A 16,547-nucleotide genomic window follows, 5' to 3' on the forward strand; every position below is an offset into this window, starting at 1 on the left:
AAATGATGAAAATAAATCCAATCAATGAAAATGAAAGAAACACTTTAAGTCATCTTCACATGGACACACGTTTTACACCTTAGCTGCTTTAATCATGCTGAGAACAAAGAATAAAGTAACAAAATAAAGCATCTCTAAATCCTGAGTATGTATTATATATTACCCCTCATGGCTAGGTGAATGAGAAGTAATATCTAACTTTTCAGTTTACTTAGCAGGGCCACACTTTCAAAGGTGCTGAAGTTACACCTGCAAAATATGTATGCATGTGTTCAGTCATATAGGTACATGTGTATTTGTGAATGCACAGGTATGTTTTCTGAGCTCAAGCCATTGTTTTCACACTAACTTGTAGGTAGTCTTTCCCAAGGGTAATAAAGTCAGTTTTTAAGACTCCTTCAAGAAACATTAAATACAGAGGGTGAAATCCTGGCCCTATTTGAGTTTTGCTAATGATTTCAATTGGGTCAAGATTCCACTGTCTGTCATTCTCTGGTGGGAGAAGGAAGTGCTCAAGATAATTTTAACTAATTTAAAAGCACTATATTCTGTGTTAGAGTTACAGCAGGTTTTTGCAGTACTACTACATATCTGTGATTTCTATGATTCTTAAAGTGGCCACAGGCACTCAGTCTTTGCATGGAATATCCCGAAGGTCGACGCTGCAAACTGGTCTGATTGGATTTTGTCACGTTAGACTTGTCCCTGCTACACTTTGAAAGTGAGGAGACTGGGTACATGTACACAATCAAACGTTATCTGGCTCTCTGAAATTCTGCTGCTGACTGTAGTTTTAGCGAGACAGGGAGGTACAAATGCACCATCACAGAAATACTGCAGACCTTAATCTGCTTCAGTATTTGAAGTCACTTGCCACAGAAGTGACAACTGAAAGATCAGAGATTTGAAGAGCCCTGGACAGTGTTTCAAGGATGCTGCATGGTGTGTTAATAATAACCATGCAATAGTTCTTTATTTAGTTGTTCAATTATTTGTATGCAGATGTGCTTTAAATACATAGTTTTTGAGTTCCAAATTCAGATTTAGTGAGAATGGATTTATGTTCGATTTATATTTCCTGTTAGAAGAGCCTAATACATGGATTGAGGTGGGCAATTCTTAAAGCTCATTTTATTTTATTTTGGTTTGGGCCAGGTATTAAAATTGTGACTAGCTGAGACATATTTGGCAAATCAGCTAAAAAAAGGACATTTAAGACAGCAACTGGAGACTATTTTGAATTGGTATTTCTTTAAGTGATCTCTTCTAAAAGAGCCATTGGAACATTATTTAATTCTACAAAAATAATGAATTGGGACAGTCTTATTATAATGATGCACTTCTGTAATTGAGGTTGTGTCAGCACGTCTGTTATAAACCCCTATTTTCAAGGTTTGATAACTCAGCCATAAAAATTTGTTTCATGTTGTAACTTGGCACACAAAGGTATTTTTGTTAATCAAATTTTAAAAGAATTTGGCCATTTTTAAAGGCAAATTATCTGAATTGGTGGGCATAAAAAGTGTGGCTCCAGTAGGAAAGGCTTAACTTTCCTGATACTTTCTCTGTATTTCTTTTTCAAACCGATCCATGCTGCTGTCAGAAAAATAAATAAATAATAATAATTAATAAAAGGACAAATAACTTACTGTGAGAATTGCATACAAGGATTGATACGGGCAATGTGTGTACCTTGGTTTGTGTTTACTGTTAGAATAACAGTCTGTCAGGCAGGGTTTATAAATACACTCTTTAGAAGCAATATGGTTGGAAAGGATCCAAACTGAGACATTCCTGACAGAATTGTTTAAATAGCAAATCAAGGTTTAGACTGTCAACCTGGATACTGTCATTTTAACCTAGGAATATAGAAACAACCGTAATAGATTAGATCCATGGATTGGACCCAATGTCCATCTAGTCCATTATTCTGTCTCCGACAGAGGTCAGTACCAGGTGCTTCAGAGGAAAGTGTAAGAACCATGCAGTAGGTAGATGTGGGATAATCTTGCCCCCCACATTAGATACCATGCTGGTCACTAATACTTAGAGATCAGCTTAAACACTGAAGTATGAGGCTTACTATCACTTCTAAAATGTTTGTTACTAATTATAATAACTCTGGATATTTTTGTTATCCAAGTGAATGTCCAATCCCTTTTAGAATCTTGATTTCTTGGCCTCAACAACATCCTGTGGCAATGAGTTCCACAGTCTTATCACATTTTGTATGGAAAGCATTATCAGTTTTGAATTTGACACCTTTTAATTTAATTGAATGTCCCATTGTTTTTGTGTTATGAGACAGGGAGACCAGAACCACCCCATTTCTCTACTCTATACCATTCCTCATTTTATATACCTTTATATGTCTCCTCTTTAAGATAACAATCAGAATCTTTTCAATCTCTTTTACTATGAGAATTTGTCCATACCTTTAATGTGGTGACCCTTCTCTGAACGTGCTCTAGTTCTACAATATCCTTTCTGAGATGGGTTGGCCACAACTGCACACAGTATTCCAGAGGAGGCTGCATCATTGGTTTATGTAAAAGCATAATATTCTCTTGATTACTCCCCATCCCATTCCATATGCATCCTAACATCTTGTTAGCATTTTTTACCACAACTGCATATTGAGCAAAAGTCTTCAGGTTGTGTTCAGTAATATTGTCTGTTGTATTGGGTAAATAAAATATACATCATATTACACACAAAAAACTACATTAATAGAACATTTTGAAGGTTGCAATGCCAAGCACTTAAAAATTAGGAAATGCTAGAATTAAGATTGCCTGTGCAACCTTAATTCTACCCCCTTGTCCATGTACATTATGACACAGTCTTTAATTACATAATCACACACTATTTTTTTTCCACAGGATCCCTATTCCTCCCCCCCCCCCCCCCAGCTGCCTTCTCAGAAATGGCTGAACCGCTTTGGCTGAAATTATTTAAAAAAAAAAAAAAAAAAAAAAAAAAAAAAGGCTGGAGGTAGACAGCCAACATGAAAAATTTTAGCTGAAGCAGTAAAATTTTTGCAGTTATAAGCAACTGAAAAGAGGGACTTATCATGGGAACTATTGGGCAACCTTAATAATAGGTGGTGCTACCAGCCTTGACAATGCACACCTGTGACAGATCAATTTTAATCTGCTGAAAATTCATATTTTATATATTGTATACATTTTAAGTTTTTCTGAAAAAATTGAAGCTGTCTTTTTAAAGAGTTGATTTTAAGGTAACACCACAAGTCAAAGACAGTAAATATTTGAAAGGAGGTTAATTGGCATCCCAAAAGGCTGTGTTCCAGCTGCTATCCATCACCTTGGAGTGAAATGAAAATGCATCCTCAGAGAAAGCCCCTTTAAAGAACATTTCCAGAAGAATATTGTAAAAAAAGGGGTAGAAAACCAAACTGCTTATCCAAAGCAATGAACACAAATCTGAATGGATTTGGGAAGTATATAATGTATGTAACGTGAGCGACAGCGTTGTCACCTCAGAACGGGTATCTATGTTAATACCTTGTGGGTGACCAGACTGTGAGACTGAGAGAAGAGGGAGGGAGAGCCAGGGACTCTTATTTGGGGTTCAAAGGGGATGCTCTGTAGAAGAGAACAGGGCGAGCTGGGGAAAGTGTAAGGTTTTGTTTCTGCATTGCAGCTACACAAATTGTACTAAACAGCTTAGCTTTGGCAGAGTTCAAGATTAGAAGCTTATTTAAATTTATGATTTTTCTCTAAACTTCATAAACTTGTTTTTAATGAGACCATATATCTCAAAATAATCTTGGACTCAATGTCACTCAGTATATTCATGAAGGGGAATCAACTGACCTCTTCTCAGTGGCAGTAGGGGAGAAAACAGTACCCTTCCTTTAGCAGTTGGCTGAGACAACATCTTAAGAAATGCTTTCCAGTCACTGGTTGCAGTCAGTAGAGGCATGGTGAAAGCCTGTTGACCATGAGGAGTAGCAGAAAAAGGAGGCCTAAGATTACAGTACTAAATATATAATTAACTGGGTAAATAGTGAGCTACTTAAAATGCTGTAAACATATTATCAATACTTGCCATGCATTAACCCACCAGCCAAAATACATATTTACCCAAAATGATCCATTCTGGTACTTCTGTTAAATAAAGTTCATTTTCTAAGCTTCCATGAGTCCATTTTGTTTGTTTTTCAAAATCGAGTAGCTTATTAACAAACAAACAAAAAAAATGGTAAGTAGGATATGCTCTGAGGATTAAATGGTGATTCAAAGTCAAGCTTACATCATTTAATTGTTCTGAATAATTTTTACCAGTCTCCAAACACATGGTATAGTATTTGTATTTTTTTTTTTTTTTACAATGTATGCTTAGCACTGCAGAACTATGCATTTTTCCTAGACTGGTTTGCTGTAAAATTTAAATATGGGTTCTATATCATATTAAAAACAGAGTTATCTCCCATCCCAAATGTAACTTTTTTATGAAGCTGCTGATGTGAAGCTAATCAAAATCTAATGTGCCACTCTTGCATTTTTACATTTTTGTGACAAATTAATATTACTAAAAGTTTCTATAGAATGTAACCATTTAGAAGACAAGCATATGAAGAGTAATAATTATAGCCAGACAACTAATTCCCAGCAAATAATTTGTTTGATGAATTTAGCTCCCTTTTCTGCTTGCAGAAAGCCCTTGACAAATCACGAGTTCCTTGGATTCCTTTGTTCATATGCATTCAGAGCATTTTTTAAACTTAATTGATGGTTATATAGTATATAGTGTACTCGGAGTATTTAATACTTGAAATTCACCTGGGTTAGTTAAATTTGATTGGTCACATATGTAATATTTTTGTTTCTGTTCCCTGATTGACTACGGGCAGCTCTTATGATCTGAGTTTGAAGAAGCCACCGGGGCTTTCACTGTTTCAGGGAGAGAGAGCAATTTAAGGAGAAAGCAGTATGTGAAAAGGGCATAGCCTAGTTATCAGTAAGAGTACTGTCAAACCTTTGTTTGGCTTGTTTATACACATCTGTGCCAAGGTTCTGTGGATGGGTTTGGGGAATCTTGTTTCCTTGTTGTGTCAAACAGACATCTATCCCATATAAAATACTACTACTTCTGAAGAGAATACGCACGTGAGTTCAAAAACCATTTTCTGGAAGCATTGGTGTCAAAAAAACACAATAGCTTGAATGTTGGAAGAAAGTAAAAAAAGGTACTCCGAGCCAACCAGAGGATGTTCATTTTTAAATTTCAATGAATAGTCACATGATATTGTTGTGGTATTTACTGTGGCCTAATAATAACTAATAACTAATTTTGAATTAATAAATGACATTCATTTGAACAAACCGGATCCCCATCTTGGCTATAATTACAGGTAGCATGGACAAAGAGAAGGGAGGTTCACTCAATTTATTTATATGTCAGGCTTTCAGTACAGTTCCTTGTAAAAATAGTAGCAAAGAAATGAAAAAGATGATGTACATGTATAAGAATACCATAGGGTGGTTACAAACCTTGCTATATCATTGTAAACCAGAGTAATTGTACAATATCAAATTGAAGAGTCCTGACAATCTGGGTACCACAGGGTGGTTGGTACTGGCAATTATACTATTTATTATGTTCGTTAAGGATCTGGAAGATAAAGTAAATTGTAGCTTCAATATGTTCTCAAATCATATGAAACTAGGCAAGATTGCATGCTCACTAAAGGAGAGATTTTTTTTTTTAAAGTATAGAATGTTCTGGAGATCTTTAAACAGATGAGCAATTTAAAGTGGTCTGAGATTTAATTTAGATAAATGTGAAATAATAGACGAGGGGAGAAATTAATATTCAGCCAAAGTACAAAATGGGAGAAAGTTTCTTGTGTAAAGAAAGCGATGAATTTTGGGAGTGATGGTGGATAACAGATTGGACATGTTCTAATACAATGCACCTGCAGCAAAGACCAGTGCTATGCTGAGATATGTATATCTTCTGTAGGGCATGGGCAAGAGCTAGTAGTGCATACATCATTTCACTAATACTTCTTCTGTCCATAGCAGATGTAATTGTCCAAGCTTAGTGCTTCTCAGCACTTAAAGGATTTCTTCCCGCTTTTAGTTAAAATAATCACCCCCTTCCACCCGACCCCCACCCCCCAAACAACCAAACTCCAAAATTTTCATTGTCAGCAATATAGCTAAGATAGTTGCATAGAACTTGCCATATCAGATCACACCAGATGCATATACTCCAATAATCCATGTGAGATTCTGTACTGTGCTTCTGAGACACACAGCATAGAATGCATAGTCCGTGGGGCAGGGGAGCTGAGGTGGCTTTAAGCCACCTTTGCACCCTTCCATTTCTGGGCTGCTCCATGCTGCACCAATGAAATTTAGACATCTCTGGGGGGCTGTTTAAGATATGACAGCCTCTCCCCAGCTGCTTACGGGTCATATCACTGCCCAGAGTCTCTGCAATGCTATGTGCTGTAGGGACCTTTTCCATCCAGTATGCCCGCTACACCAGGGCTTGTCCTTGTAAGGCAGTCTTGTGCAGTCATGCATTGGGAGAATCCTCCCCTACGAGGAATTACAGTTTTTACAACCTTTTACATCAATCTGACCCTTTTACCTGGTGTAAAGTGCTGGAGTGGAGGTGAGAGTCCCACCTTCTGTCTGTGACCGTGACAGTGCTCCAGAAGAAGATGCAAGAAACCCTATAGTAGATAACTTTGGAATAAACAGCAATATGGGTGGTTTCTTACTAAGAACCTGACAGAGAGAAATTTCTATAAGGAAAAAACTGAATTTTTCCCCTCTGCTGCTTGAATAATCTTCATTATATTCATAGGAAGTTTTCAGGGCTCTGAGGCTCGCCTAGCTGCAATAGCAGAATATAGTGCAGGTGGTAACTTTAGGCTCTTCCTTCTAATTACAAATATTTGTCACAGGTGAGGGACATTAAAACAAGTTTATTCTTATCCCAGCATTAATTTTTAGAACAAAATATGAACAGCAGCAGCAGGGGATTATAAAGTAGGCGTGAAAATACTGACGGTTATTTTTCAGACAGAAAAAAAGCCACTTCATTTTTAAAGCAAGAATGGAAGACGAAATGTGCTCCCATAAGGTTTAGAAACCATCGAACTGTGTGAAGGGTGGGGAGGAAGCGTGGGAAAGTGAGTTCATACAAATGAGCTTTTTGTCCCAAGGAGGCATCCCTTAGCCAGACTTTCTCTCTTTCTTTCCCTATCTGGTGAGATTATTCTAGCTCTTCCTTTCAGTAATCCCTGCCAAACTGCTGCAGAACGGAGAATGAGTCATGGATGGGTTCCTTAAGGAAATGCTGTTGTCTCTCTTCCCCTCTTATTGATCACTACAGAGGTGGGAAGATCATTGACCTGATGGTCCTTTCCTCTCTCTGGGTAACAGAGATCCATTTTGGATCTTTCCCTATGTGCTTCTTGGCCCATTCATTTTCTCACTGACTGTGAGATATGTTTGAAGCTGCAGAGCACAGATTTGACTGAGCCAGGATTTGGGCCTATAACCTTTATGTCTATTTGGATCAAACTTCTCTTTTTCTCATGTTCCCATTTCTCTGTCTTGAGATGACACCAAGAGACAGATTCATCTGCAATAAATTTGACTTCTTTAAATTTTATTTTTCAGGCACTTTTAAATGGAAAGAATTTTCTGTGTGACATGATTACAAAATTATATGTTTCCTCGTGTTTTTATTGTTGTCATTATTGGAAACTGTGTCCTGTGCCTGTTAGCTGCTTAAAGGCACTCTTGTCATGTTATCTCAGAGTCAGCTGAGAGTAAAGTGAACTAAAGTGTACAAAGCCGTAGCCTTTTAAATACTTGGCATCTAGTTCAGGAAAATCCTCACCACATCCTTTCTTGGCTCAATAGTTCTCCACCAGTGTGTTGCTCATGATACAGGGGTATCATATGCAGGATAAGAACGGTAATATGCTTGTTTATTCAGCCTTGATATGGCCACACTTGAGAATATATAGATTTCAGCATCTTATTATGCTAATGACAGATAAATGAGAGAGAATCCAGAGAAGAGCAACAAACATGATAAAAGGATTAGAAGATCTGACCTTGATGAGAGGTTATGGGAATTTAACATTACAGTTTGAAGAAAAGGAGACTGAGTGGAGGATATGATAAGAGTCTACAAATATTTGAGAGGTAATAAGATCAAGGAAGAAGAGGGATTATCTCCGGTGCTTGAAGCAGCATAACAAGGAACAGTGCTTGAAATAGTAAGAATGTAGGTTAAACCAGTTCCGTTTGGCATGTGGATCGAGAAAGGCACGAAGTCCCTGGGGCAGACCAGAGTTCCTCTCGCTCTGCCTGCTGCCATACAACATAGTTGGAAGTATACAGACTAGAAACACCAGACTTCTTCTCCATTTCTCCAAGCAGCCAGGAAATTGAGAGCCCGAGAGAGAGAGGAGAAACAGCCCAGCTGAGTGGGAGTGGGTCACACTGATGGGGTGTCAGACCAGTCCAGGCTCAGAAGAGGAGCTTTGAGCGGTGGGAGAAATGCAAGATTCTGCATGATAGGGCCCAGTTCCAGAACCTCACTTACAACTCTAGGAGACTCCTTCGTTTGGGGTAAAATTCCTGTTCTAGGAAAAGAGTTTATTCTCAGCAAGCCAACGACCAGTACAGTCCCCTGGAAAAAATGCCCTTAGCCTTTTGGGCTGCTTACTCAGAAAACAAGGCTTACAATGGTAAACAAAATAATACAATTTGGGGCCCTTCCAGGGAGGAAGCAGACGATTATTTCTCTCTAAAGCAGCAGCCACTTTCTGTCCAGTTTTCCCATTTACATCTCTTCCTAGTAATTGGGTCTAGTTCCCATGCTTTGAACATTTGAGGGAATTACTCTGGGTCATAAGGTTCCACTCATTGCATGCTTCTCTAAAGGGTAGTGGAATGTGGGGAAACTGTGACCTGGAGGGCACATTTTAGGGTTCCAAATGGTATATCCACAAGCTACTGTGGGTAAAGCAATGAGCATCTCCTGGAATACCATCTTCCCTCTCTGCTTCCTTATACAATTGGTGATCCCTAATACATCAGAGCTACAAGATCAGGAGGCAGCTTCTTAGCTCAAGATTTGGATCTCTGCTCTTTCAACACACGACTCAGCTACAAAGCTCCTTGGGGCAGGGACTATCTTTTAGTTCTGTGTTTGTACAGTGCCCAGCACAACGGAGTCCAGGTCCATGATAGGTTCATCGGTGCTACAGTAATATAAATAATCATAATAATTAGTGTGCATATGTCCCAGCCCACAGAGCTACCAGTCAGTGCTCTCCACCCTATTCATCATGTAGCAAGGGGAGAATAGTGTTAGAAAGTAATGTTGAGAGGGGAACAAAACCCAATAATGAATAAAAAAAGAAAGAAAATAAAATTTGGGGAGAGAAGATAAGAAGACAGAAGGAAAGAGAAAGGAGGCAGAAAAGGAGGAGGGCTGAAGAGAGAGGGAATCATTAGAAAGGAGTAGGCAGAGGATTTGTACCAGAGTGTGTTGTGAGGAGATGGAGTGGGAGAGCCTATTCACCAAACTATTCCTCTGACCAAAAAAATGTTGGGAACCACTGAAACAGGCCTTGCCATGCACCCTGAAAATCAACAAACTTGTCTCTGATCAAGGGGACAATACAGTTCCAGCGTCACAGGACTTTATTAGAGCACTTTTCATCATTCGATCTCAAAGCACTTTACAAAGGTGGTCACTATCATCCCCATTTGAGAGATGGGAAACTGAGGCAAAGGGAAGTAAGTGGCTTGCCCAAGATCATTCAGCAGGCTAGTAGCAGAGCCAGAAATAGAACATAGGTCTCCTGAGTCCCAATCCGGTGCTCTATCTGCTAGATCACACTACCTCTCACAGTGTACAAATCTGGGAATTATCGGTATGAGTGTCCTGGCAGATCTCTATTATTGTGCATTTGCACGACAAAAAAGCTGGTCTCCAAAGTACACAGTTAAACCAGCCAGGCTGAAGTCTATGATTCCATAATCATTTTTTACTAATTTAATGATGTGCAATTTTAATTCGATTTAATCTGATGAGCTCTGTATTAATTCCAGATACAAGACTTTATATTCAAGCGTTAGGGGAATGCCCTTGCATTTGACATCGATTCAAATGATTGGTCAGTTTTTTTCAAGGGTTATTCTCAAAACTCATTTTTTCTGTGGCTCTTTGGGCTTGTTATTCTATTATTATATTTTTATATTTTTCGTGTGTGGCACTGTGATGTTTGTGAATGTCATGTTACAAGTCAGTCAATAATATTAATAGTTTGCAAATCCTTTAAAACATTAAATGAATAAAATTGGCATTGCTAGTCGTCAGTATCACTTATTCGTTTTTACTTGTTTTCTTTAGGAATGCTGTCTCTGCAATTTGAGAGGTGGTGCACTCAAGCAAACTACTGACAAGAAGTAAGTGATGGATACACTGAGATCAGTCTCATTAGTTTTAAACTTCATTCACATACATATTTACACAAAGATAACTTCCAAATATAATTACTTGACAGTGTCCCCTTAAGTGGAATAGCTTAACAGCCAGGGCCCACTGAAGACACCAAATCGAGCCTCTAGCATTTTGTGAACACTCTTACGTGCTTACAAATAAACATTTGTTTTATTATTTGAACATTCTTAACTATTCTAAACTCTGCTCTGCTAGTCACTATGTAAAGGAAGCAGATGAAAGCTCATTTGTCATTGTTTGCATGGGCAAGCCTTATCACACATTCAAAAGTATTTTCTTCTTCAGTACTGGAATTTTGTGATGACAGCAGTTAATATGGCACCTGTGAACTTTTGACAGATATAAGCATGTCATTAACAAATTAATCATTCTGAATCCTTTTAGAGTGGCTCTGGATCTTGAGGTGATTTGCTTTATTGCACTTCATTTTATAATGGACTCCCAGAAATGGTACTGGAGCTGACATCATGCCATTAATAAGACTAATCTTTATTTTACATGGTGATGATAAAATGAAGCTCAGTGCATCAGATATTCTTGGGAGATGAAATGGAAAAAGTTGTGCCTTAGTATTTGTTCTTGTCCAGTTGTAGAAGAACCTACTATTCATTTTGAATCTTTGCTTGGCATAATTCATGCAACATTTCATGAGTTACACCTGACTTTTTTCATTAAAACCCTTCTATGGCCAAAGAGAATCTAGCAGAGTAATGCAAGATCATCTAGCCCAAACTTACTTTATCCTGGCTCCAGTACTATTCAAACATTTTTATTAATGACTTGGAAATTGGAGTGGAGAGTAAGCTTATAAAATTTGCAGATGACACCAAACTGGAAGGGAGGGTTGCAACCACTGTGAAGGATTACAGTTCAAAACAACCTTGACAAATGGGAGAATTGGTCTGAAATCAACAAGATGAAATTCAATAAATACAAAGTGCAAAATATTACTCTTAGGGAGGAAAAATCAAATGCACGACTACAAAATGGGGAATAACTGGCATCGGGTCCTCACAAAAATTTTTTTGGTGGCCTCAGAGTGCGGTCACCAACTCTTGCTGGTGGCCACTCTGACAATTTTGCCTAAAATACTTATGGTACTTAACTTTATGAAAAACAAATAAATATGCACATATACATGTCCAAATCACTGTAATTTATTTATGTAGGGTTTTTTGCAGACTCAGTAATAAAAATAATGTACAGTTGTTTCTATTCTTTTCTGGACCTAAACAGAAGAGAAACACAAATAAGGTGCTTTGCACGTTCTTGTCTCTTTTTTTGTTTTTTGGGGGTTTTTTTTGTTACTTTTTTTTAAACTTGCTCGCTAGTAAATCTGCTGCTGTGAAAAGTGATACTTGTATGTTAATATCACTTTTCACAGCCTTCCAGCCAGCGACGAAGGGTATGTCTACACTACAGACCTTACAGCAGCACAGTTGTACTGCTGCAGTTCCACCACTATAAGGTCTCCCTTGAAGCTGCTCTATGCCAGAGGGAGAAGCTCTCCTGCTGGCATAATTAAACCACACCCAATGAGCGGTGGAAGCTACGGTGGTGGAAGAGCATCTCCCGCTGACATACCGCTGTGCACACCAGCACTTCTGTCTGTGAAACTTTTGTTGGGAGGTGTGTGTGTTTTTTTCACATCCTTGACCAACAAAAGTGCTAGTGCAGACATAGCCTTAGTCTGCTGTGAAAAGTGATATTAACACATATACAAACATCACTTTTCATAGCAGACTTACTCAGCCCTGGCAAGCCCGGGGATAAATTAAGCCCTGAATGGTGAGGTGGGTGGGTAGGTAGGGAGCAGGGCCAGGGTTGATGGTGGGGGGGGTGATCACACTGCCACATAGCCAGGAGCCGGGGCTGGAGCCCACCGCTGTGCGGTTGGAGGATAGAGCCCAAAGTCCTGAGCCTGGAGACAGACCCCAGAGCCTTGAGATGGAGCCTGAAGCCCTGTGGCTGAAGCCTGCCATCTGGGAACTCACTGGCTGCTTGTTCCTTTAGTGTTTGTCTCTCCAGAGAGGACAAGACTCACCCCCTGCTGGAAGCCCCAAGTGAGGGGCCGCTGCTTTTCCTCTCCTTCCCCCACCTCCCCTATTTCCCCCCCCCCCCCAAAAAAAATTCATCACCCAGGAGTCTGTGGCCACAAGAAAAGCCCCTGGTGGCTGCATTTGAGAAACACTGGGCTAGGTGGTAGTACTGCTAAAAGTGACCTGGGATTTGTAGTGGATCACAAATTAAATATGAGTCAACAATATGATGCAGCTGCAAAAAAGGCTAATGTAATTCTGGGATGTATTAACAGGAGGTTGTAGAATCTCCATCTTTGGAGGTTTTCAAGAACAGGTTAGACAAACCCCTGTCGGGGGTGTTCTAGGTTTTCTTGGTCCTGCCTCAGTGCAGGGGGCTGGACTAGATGACTACTCAAGGTCTCTTCAAGCTTTACTATAATCTTTTTTGTAGAGTCTTTTTCTATAATTTTAAATCTGGTTTAAACTGTCTCCCTAAATTTTCATTTATCACTTGCCTTTCTTACTAAGGTGTTAACAGGTGTAAACAGATTAACAAACAAACCAACAAAAAACAGGAAGAAGATGTCACCTAAATAGAATGCAATATTGTCTTTGTCTTAGGCACAGGAGAAGAAAGACAAGGTACAAGGATGTGGTTTAATTAGGCCACAACTTTATTAACTTAATTCATCTGAGAAATATATTTTGCAGTAACTCAGACATTGCAGGTCATGATTCCTTCTTCAATCATTTCCACCGGATGGAGAGCTGCAGTCAGCCTCCCACCCCTACCCAGCTGGTTCCCAACTCATTGCTGGGACCCACCCCACTACCTTCACCTTGTATCAGGGTTAAGGGGTTGGGAAAGAGGGTTGTCTCTTTGCTGTACCAGACATAGGGAGCCCCAGCTCCAGTCCCCAGCCAACCTGCTAAATTGTGACATGAGCTGTACCTCCTGATCTACTCCACCAGGTTCCTGAGCTGCTGCGTGGAAGATTAAAAACAAACAAACAAAAAACAAAACAAAACAAAAAAAAACCATCCTGCCCCTGCTAATCTGTCAGTGAGAGAAAAATTCTTTCCCAGTCCCCAAAAAAGCAATTAACTGAAGCCCAGAGCAGACCAAAAACCCCAGTCCTATGCTAATCCCCTGGGAGGGAAAGAGGCTCAAGCTAGAAGGACAGAGTTTATAAACCCTCCTCCAGCCGTTCAGAGGCCAGTGGCTTACCTGAGTCCCACCAGCCTGCCCACTCGCTCAGGTGATGCTTTCCTGCCCTCTTGGCTAGCCCATTCCAAACCCTTGTGGAAGGGGAGACCCTAAATAGAGCCATTAACCCAGTGGTTCCCAAACTTATTCCGCTGTTTGTTCAGGGAAAGCCCATGGCAGGCCAGGCTGGTTTGTTTACCTGCCGCGTCCGCAGGTTCGGCCAATCGCGGCTCCCAGTGGCTGCAGTTGGCTGCTCCAGGCCAATGGGGGCTGTGGGAAGCGGCGGCCAGTACGTCCCTCAGCCCATGCCGCTTCCTGCAGCTCCCATTGACCTGGAGAGGCGAACCGCAGCCACTGGGAGCCATGATCGTTCGAACCTGGGGACGCGACAGGTAAACAAACCGGCCCGGCCCAGCCCGGCCCAGCCCGGCCCAGCCCAGCCCGCCAGGGGCTTTCCCTACACAAGCGGCGGAACAAGTTTGAGAACCACTGGATTAAACATTTTTTCCTGCCAGTCCAGAAAGAGCCTCCATGACTTTGGGACTGCAGGAGTTACATTTGATGTCTGATGCTTTGAGTTCATACACAGCAGGTTTGAAAACACCGAGATATCTCTTTTGTGCACAGTTTCTTAAAAGTATTTAAAAAATTCATACGTCACTGGCTTTAGTTTGTTGGAGGAAACTGCCACCATGCATGCTGCAAAAAGGGTAATCATGCCCATAATCGGAAACTTTGCATTCTATCCCACTGTTGTTCCATTAACAATTGTGAAATAATAGCTCTCTACAACAAGCCTCAACTTCTGTCTCCTTGTCCATAAAATAAATTACATTGCTATGGACCTTTGACCACCTCACCTCCACTCTGTCCATAGATTCATCTTCTCCTGGACATGATCTACCATTCTAAACCTCTAAGCAGCTTCAAAACAACCTGCTTCTGCCAATCTGGCAATGTGTGTATTTTTTCTGCTTAATATAGAATCTACCCCCCACCCATATATACTGATTTGAGGTGCAGGTTGGGCACTATACAGTTGTGATAGACTGAAGGACTAATGAACCAGGAATACTAGGCGAGTTAGAGCTTCACCCCATCGGGGAGCTGTGAATCCCTTTGTTCAGTGGAATAACACACTTGTTTTGAGCCCCTGGTAGATTACGAAAGGTTAGACCATAAAGCTCTGACATGATGATTTATAGAAGAGCTACTTTATTTATAACTTTTCTCTCTCCCCAAGGCTTGTATAGTTAGCTACCTGATATTAAGGCACTCTGGCTTTACAGGCAGGTGGTTATGAAAAAAAGTTTTAATAAAAAATATTAAAACTCTAAAACAATATTTCTGTAAACTGTGGTATAACCATCTTTTATCCATGAGGGTGTGGGGTGGTCTAAAGTCTTTATTGGGCCTCATTTTGGGATGGCCTGCATAAATCTCTCATCTCTACATTACTTGGAGTACTGCTCTCATTTCATACTCATACCAATCACGCTTCCATACCACACAACACTTTTATCTATCTTATATTTATACTGCACTTTTCTGGATATTTTTCTTAAATCTGAATGACTGAAATAGCATTATATCATGGTGCAGACGGGAGGAATTGTTCCCCGTTTGGTCTCTCCCCCTATGTCCCTGCTGGCCCCAAGCCCCGCCCTTGTGGACCGTCTCAGGTCTTCGTTTCTTGCATACCTCAGGGAGATCTGAAAGAATTGGAGCGGAGTAAGTGCATAGAGCTGGAAGGGGCAGTGGAGTAGGAGGGCACTGGGGGCAGTGAAGAAGGACAGAGTCATAGAAATGTAGGGCTGGAAGGGACCTCAAGTGGTCCTCCCTGTGCTGAGGCAGGATTATCCCTAGACCATCGCTGACAGGTGTTTGTCTAATCTCCAGTTACGGGGCTCCCACAACCTCCCTTGGCAACCCATTCCAGTGTTTAACAATCCTTATAGTTAGGGAAATTATCTTAATATCTACCTTAAATTTCCTTGGCTGAAAACTAACCTGATTACTTCTTGGTGGACATGGAGAACAATTGATCGCTATCCTCTTTATAACAACCTTTTACATATTTATCATATGCCCCCTCAATTTTCTCATGTCTAGACTATATAACGATGCATAGAGAGGGGCAGCGGATTGGAGGACGGTGGAGAAGAGCAGACATTAGAATTGAGGAGTGGAGGTATTCTCCCTCCTTCCAATTGTGGAAGGTTCATTACTTTCTTCCCTCCTGCTCTAACTGCAAGCCTTAGGGGAAGTCACCAAGGACTTCACCAAACCCAGTGAACCTTATTCGACTCTTCGAGTACACCGAAGTAGATTTCTTAGCCACCTGTGAATTTCCAGACAGATTCGTGTTTAAATTTAACACAGTTTCCTGGATTTTATGGTTTGTTGGTTTTTTGCTAGTTATGATGTTCTTACCTGGTTTTTACTCTCAATCTTAATGTCATCATCACAAAGGTTTGGGAGTTTTTTGTTTGGCTGTCTATTTAGGTTTTGAACCACTACTTGGAGAATCAGGCAGTAACTCATACTGGCAGCTATTCTGTTTAGATGCAGCATACTCTTGTCCCACTCAGCTGACTTCCTGCAGTTGCAGTGCGGTGTGTTTTGGTGAGTCCTTAGTCACGAGGAGCCTGATCCCAGATATTGCTTTCTCCAATCACACGGGTCCAACTCACAGATGAGGGCAAGGACATCCCCAAGAGCATTCCATCCCGCTATTTGTGCAGTTGTGCCAAATTCTGAGAGGGTGATAATGCTGCTGCTTCGTT

General features: G+C 40.4%; 1 protein-coding gene across 4 annotated transcripts in view; it reads left to right on the forward strand.

Annotated features, from left to right (window-relative positions):
• KDM4C (lysine demethylase 4C) overlaps window positions 1-16,547 on the forward strand; it is a 428,281-nt gene that overhangs the window by 307,157 nt on the left and 104,577 nt on the right. For all 4 annotated transcript variants that reach the window (XM_054032415.1, XM_054032416.1, XM_054032418.1 and 1 more), the window contains one exon: window positions 10,423-10,478. In XM_054032415.1, the coding sequence (XP_053888390.1) occupies window positions 10,423-10,478 (56 nt within the window). The remainder of the gene's footprint in view (window positions 1-10,422; window positions 10,479-16,547) is intronic.

Source organism: Malaclemys terrapin, chromosome 6, assembly GCF_027887155.1.
Source record: "Malaclemys terrapin pileata isolate rMalTer1 chromosome 6, rMalTer1.hap1, whole genome shotgun sequence".
NCBI lineage: Eukaryota > Metazoa > Chordata > Testudines > Emydidae > Malaclemys > Malaclemys terrapin.